Consider the following 5,622-nt stretch of genomic DNA (forward strand, 5'->3'; position numbering starts at 1 on the left):
GAGAGCCTCGCAGCCCGCCGTGACCAGATACGCCTGCGGGGGGCGCCGAGAGCTCTTTTCTACAAGCGCAAGCGGGGAAGTGTCAGAATAATTGCAGCTGGACGGACGGACACACGTACGTACGGCGATGTCAAGACGGCCGACCTTGGCAGTACTGCAGCGCGGTTTCCATGGCGCACTTCCTCTCGTTGTCCCAGCGCATCTTTGCCGAGCCCGTGCAGCGCTCCTCCTCGGGCTGCCAGCCCTGCCACAGGTACACCTCCATGCGGTTGTCCAGCAGGAAGAGAGCTGGCGCGGGCGACAGCGACGATGAGCAAAAGGCGAGGAGCGGCGTGCGGACGGACGGCGGGCGGGCCTTACCGGGCTGCTGTGCCGAGTAGAGGTTCTCCTGCAGGAAGGGCATGGCCGCGACGCCCTCCGTCACCCTGGCGGCGTACAGCTGCTCCTCGCCTTCGAACAGGCCCGAGCTGGCGCTCAGCCGGAACAGCCGAGGGGTGTGGTTGTACTTGCCGGGGTCTGAAAGCAGCCGACGTGTTTGAGGCGCGCTCGTGGCGCTTGGCCGATTATTCTCGTGCTCGGTGTGGTTGTGAGCGCGGTCGAGGGATCGATTGGAAGTGAACGCCAAGTGCGGCTTTTCCGCGCTTTGCCGCCTCTGAAGGCCAACTCGTGTCAGGCGGCGCGTCCGTTATTTGCGGATGGTTGACTAGCATCGGCAATATATACTGGATTTGGCCCCGACGTTTTTTTCAACGCGTGACTGCACTTTTGGAGGAAGCGTGAATGAAACCTTGAAGCATGCAGTCGTAGGACTTCCTGTCCTGCAAGCCGAGAACCTTCTTGAATTCCGCAGGCTCACTTCCTTCCTCCACCTCCTCAACTTTCACGCTGCCGCCGCTCAGGCCCAACTCGGAAGGACACCTTGGAGGAGAGCGCAAACCCTCAGTCGGTCATCTCGGACCGCGCCCCCGCGCTCCCCGGCGCGCGTCCTACCCTCGGCTCAGCCGGTCCACGGCCTTTTTGGCCACCCGCCTGGCACCGACGTGCGCTTTACAGCCGTGCCAGACGAAGAGACGAGCTTCTCGGGCGTGGAGCAGGACGAGGACGGCCCGCGAGCGCAGGCTGGCGCCGTTGCACTCCACCTCCAACAGCGTGGCCTCCGCCTCTGCTTCGCCGCGAACGCAGAACAACCGCCAACGTTCTGGAGGGCGAGAACAAAAAAGACGACGTGGCTCGGTGATTGTCAGAGTTGGAGTGCAGGGGCTCCCCCTGGTGGTCGACGAAGGATTTACCCCATCTGTTGACCGAGTCGTCGCGGCCGCCCTTGTGGATGATCAAGCCACCTTGGAAGAGCTGCAGGAAGCACGGAGGCTCTTTCCCCTGACTCACGAGCACCTGCAAACAAGCACATTTTTATTCTTTGGCTTTGGACTCAGCATGAGACTGGATTTTGAGTTGGACTGTTTTTGTGCTCTGTCCTGTCTTTGTGATTCATTTGTTCTTTTCTTGTTTGTCGTTCTATGAATTCTTTTTGCTCGACGTGCGTCACTTTGGACACAGCCAACCGAGGTTGTTTTAAAGCGCTCGGGAAATGCACTTGAGTTGAGCATCCCCCCCACAACTAGGTTGCGGGCGAAAATGCGTGCGGCAGTTGAAGACCCACTTGCGATCCCCTGAAGCTGCCCAGTTCCACCGTCTTGAGCGCCGAGGTTCCCTTCTCGCTGACGCTGGAGTGGAGGCCCTGCCAGAAAAAGCAAGCCGTCCTCTCCCTGCCCGCGACGCCGGCACTCAGCTCTCCGGGTTTCTGCCGCTTCCCCACTGCGGGGACAAAGGAGTCGCTTCGGTCCTCAGTCAATCTCAGCGATGACAAGTCTCCACGGGGACTCACCAAGCGTGGTGATGGAGTACTTCCATCGGATGATGTAAGCATCCCCTTGGTGGAGCTGCCCCAGGCTCTCCTTCGGCACCTCCTCCTCGCCGTACTCCTTAATATGCCAGGCGTCCACGGCCACCGTGGACAACTCGGCCTGCCGGCCGTCCTCCGTCCTCACCACCCCGTGGCCCCGCTGGACGTCCACGCCCTCCAGGAACGTGCTGACCGGCGGCGGCTCGTTGCGCAGCAGGGCGCCGGCGTCGCACGGCTGCAGGTCCAGGTCGGGCGGGGGGCGGGCGCTGGAGTGGACCGGGCTCTGAGTAGACCGATAGCAACGATTTGGCGTATTGACGTGTTTCTCAACTTTTCTTGAGCCCGGGCACGTCCGCGAGACCGATGTCGCAAAAGGAGCAAGTCTCCATTCAATTCAAAAGCACAACGACCGAACCTCAACCCGGCGGCTTGCTTTTTGGGGCGGATTTTCAAGAAAATTCTTGCGCAAACGTGTGAAATAGGCAGACAAAAAGAGAAACGCTCTCGCCAACACGCAACACTGAGAAGAAAATCCTTGCGCACCTTGACCTCCTCTGTCACAGCGGCCTCCTCCTTCCCCCTCTCGGCCCAGTCCAGGAACTTCTCTCTGAACAGCGACGTCTCATTGTGCTCCGACAGGCGGCCAAACAGAGTCCAGCTTGGGCGGCCCTCTCCTTGCCTGCGAACACCGAGTGGGGGCACTTAGCCGGGTTCGCGCTTGCTGCGATAGCGCAACACCACCAGCAGGGGGCTGCGTTAAGACAACAAATCCACTGCCAAAGCGCCGCCGCCGTCCCCCCTCACTCAACTGTGGAACGTCGCTGTCGGCGCAGGAGGCATCTAAAGGGTTAACCCTGCAGTTGCTGTAGTCGTAGCTGCCACCGTAGAGCTGTTTGCCCAGCTTGACCGCAACCTTTCTGTCTCCCAAAGGCACATCCTTGCCGGTCCACACGTACACCTCGCCGCCAAAGTCAAACACCAAAACCTGAGGAGACAAGGAAAAAAAAGGGGGGCATGCGGGGGCAATGAGAACAAAACCGAGAAGACATGATCACTTTGCACGCACGCACCTCTTTGGAATCGAGCAAGGTGACACTTGGGATGGAGGCCCACGCGTCTTCGTGAGGCACCAGTTTGTCTCCCTGCAGCCTGTAGACTCCATTGGAGTCCAGCACGCCGCTCTCGTACAGCTCGTCCTCCTCTGGCTCCCCCGCCCCTGTGACACGCACGCACGCACGCACGCCAGACGGAGCGGAGTGAGCATGCGTGCAGAGCAGCAGGGGGAATACCAGACGAGCCTCCGGGCGCGGAGGCAACCATGACGCTTAAAACGCTCACGCTGAGCACCGATCAGTCACAAGCCTCATGAACCAGCAGAATTGGGGTCGCCTCCAATTCCAAAACAAGAACAAAACTTTTCACTCTTTGGTGAGATCTGAAGCGAATTCAGCAGTCGGAGTATTTAGCAGCGTGCGTGCGCGTATACGTCGGTCATCACTTGGACTTGTCCATTTCAATCATCTCGGACATCTTTTCTCTCTTTTGCGACACTCTTTGCAGAATGACTTTGCTCAATCACGAGCCGCGTTCAGCCACTTCCGCCTTCCTCCGGTCCGCATCCAAAAGCCACCCGACGCCGCCACCCGCCGGCCATAATTCGCGTCTCGCTTTCCTTTGCCCGGTCGAGCTCGGAGCGCAAGGGACGTTTTGGATTCCCGTCGACGCCGTGGGCGCCCGCGCACACCTGGATATTGGCTCTTTCCTCCCAGCAGCGTCCAGAAGTCTTTGGCCCACTTGCTGTCGGCGTTGATGCCCTCCTCCAGCACCGTCACCTGGCAGGCTTTGCACCCGAGGTCCCGCTTGGCCTGGACGAAGGACGCCATCTCCGCCGCCTGCCGCCCGCAGAGCACGTTTGCCAGGTCGCGGCCGCGATCCCCCGCGCGCCCTTTCGCCGAGGCGGCCTTACCTTGGCTTTCTCGATGACGTTGGCGAACTCGCCGCTCCACATGAAACAATGCTTGGGCGTGATGAGAAGGAAGCAGTCGCCGCTGTTGAGGGACTTGGACGCGGGCTCCACCAGGCGCACCTGCACGTGCCTCCGACCTGCGGAGAAAGCCCCGGCCGGGGGGGGAGGCCGGCAAAAATGACACCCCCGTGGGAACGTCTCACGCGTCGCGTCGGCATTCCGCCAACGTTGCGGGCCGCCGCTGACCTTTGATGCGAATGAGCATGAGCTTGTTGAAGGGCAGCGCGCTGTTGTTGGTGACCACGTCGGTGGACTTGACGCTGCGCAGGTTGACCTTGCGGAAGTTCTCCTTGCTGGCCAGGCCCGCCAAGGCCACGTCAGCCATGTTGGAGTGTTTGGCCACTAGGCGCACAGAAGGCAGGGATAAGCCAGTCCCCACTTGTGGGATGCCGCAAAAGACCATTCGGAATGGCCGAGGGTTTTCCGACACGCTTAACGGACGGCGCGATTGGACGCGGTACGACTCATTCAATGACTGCGGGTGTAAAGATGGTGGTTCAGTTCGAACGAAATCACTCCATTCTACTCCCGGAAAGGTCGCCGTTCACAAAACACTTTTGTGTTGCGGGCCAATGTCTTACTGCGCTCCACTTGGATCCGCTTGCTCTCCACTTTGGCAATGTTGAGCCTCTGTTCGGTGTAGACCCGCCGGATGTCGTTGCGGGCGGCCAGCGCTCTCAGAGGGTTCCTGGAGCCTCGGTTCTTCCTGTAGGGCCGCACGGCGCGCCTGTGCTGGGCCACGGCCGACGTGAGCCTGAGGAAGAACGTCGCGCGTCAACGGCGGCTTTCCCCGCGGTCGTTTCCTTCCCATCGCGACGGCCGCGGCCGGAGACCCACTTGGGCGCGTTGGCCTGGACGTGGCTCAGGTCCTCCTCGGTCACGAGCACGTCCCGGAGGGCCGAGGGCGAGACGGACGCGAAGAAGCTGCCGAAGGTCTCGTCGTCGTCCAAGGCCATCACTTCCTTCTCGGCCTCTGCCGTCACTTCGATGGTGGACGTGGTGCTCTTGCTCGCGCCTGAGGGTGGAAATCGGGGTCTCGGAAATCCACGTGCGCTTTATGATGTCCGAGGAGGAGGACCGAAAATGGAATCGAGGACACGTAGCAAGAGTGCACCTTGACTGTGAAGTTTGTCCAGGAAGGACTCCAGTTTGTCCAGCCTTTTGTCTCCTTCCACCTTGACGTCGGAGCGACTGGAGATTTCTTTGGAGCAGAGCGACAGCGTCACCACGCGGCGGCATTTGAGACGCGCGAGCGTCCATTACCTTCCAGCGGCTTTGCAGGCGCGGCGTTGGACTTCTTCATGGGAGTAAGACGGGACTCGCCCTTCCCCGTTTCGGACACGAGACCTGGGGAAAGACGGCAGACCGTAACAATGCATACGCGGCCGCTTTGGCCGCCATCCGGATGTCAAGGAACTCCGTCCGCGTGAGGGGAGGAGCTTCGCCGAGTCTTGTCTCTTAGAAACAAGGTGCTCGGCATCTCCGGGCAAGAAAGATTTTGCTGCCGCGACTCGGGCAGTGTCACCTCTCTTGGCCATGCGTCCGGCGACGGTGAACTGGACCGAGTCGTTGGCCGCTCCTTTGCCCTTGCTCTTCCACTGCTCCTCTTTGTCCTTGAGGACCTTCATCCTCTCAGCCAGCGACATCTTGGGCGACGCATCCACGCTGGACTTCTGCTCAAATGGTTTTGGGG

At 60.5% G+C, this 5,622-nt stretch overlaps 1 protein-coding gene across 4 annotated transcripts in view; it reads right to left on the minus strand.

Annotated features, from left to right (window-relative positions):
• The window catches only part of LOC109523890 (supervillin-like), a 24,999-nt gene that overhangs the window by 2,935 nt on the left and 16,442 nt on the right, over positions 1-5,622 (minus strand). For 3 of the 4 annotated variants that reach the window (XM_019883341.1, XM_019883340.1, XM_019883342.1), the window contains 17 exons: positions 5,455-5,602; positions 5,193-5,276; positions 5,044-5,130; positions 4,767-4,944; positions 4,511-4,683; positions 4,116-4,271; positions 3,870-4,006; positions 3,648-3,795; positions 2,974-3,119; positions 2,713-2,888; positions 2,447-2,582; positions 1,886-2,186; positions 1,661-1,815; positions 1,290-1,392; positions 991-1,198; positions 788-918; positions 425-516 (listed from right to left, as the gene is read on the minus strand). In XM_019883341.1, the coding sequence (XP_019738900.1) occupies positions 425-516; positions 788-918; positions 991-1,198; positions 1,290-1,392; positions 1,661-1,815; positions 1,886-2,186; positions 2,447-2,582; positions 2,713-2,888; positions 2,974-3,119; positions 3,648-3,795; positions 3,870-4,006; positions 4,116-4,271; positions 4,511-4,683; positions 4,767-4,944; positions 5,044-5,130; positions 5,193-5,276; positions 5,455-5,602 (2,559 nt within the window). Of the gene's footprint in view, positions 1-6; positions 60-144; positions 289-360; positions 517-787; positions 919-990; positions 1,199-1,289; positions 1,393-1,660; positions 1,816-1,885; positions 2,187-2,446; positions 2,583-2,712; positions 2,889-2,973; positions 3,120-3,647; positions 3,796-3,869; positions 4,007-4,115; positions 4,272-4,510; positions 4,684-4,766; positions 4,945-5,043; positions 5,131-5,192; positions 5,277-5,454; positions 5,603-5,622 lie in introns of all 4 variants that reach the window. The other variant, XM_019883343.1, reaches the window with a different exon arrangement.

The sequence above is a fragment of the Hippocampus comes genome, unplaced genomic scaffold (assembly GCF_001891065.2).
Source record: "Hippocampus comes isolate QL1 unplaced genomic scaffold, H_comes_QL1_v1.1 scaffold367, whole genome shotgun sequence".
In the NCBI taxonomy this organism is placed as follows: domain Eukaryota; kingdom Metazoa; phylum Chordata; class Actinopteri; order Syngnathiformes; family Syngnathidae; genus Hippocampus; species Hippocampus comes.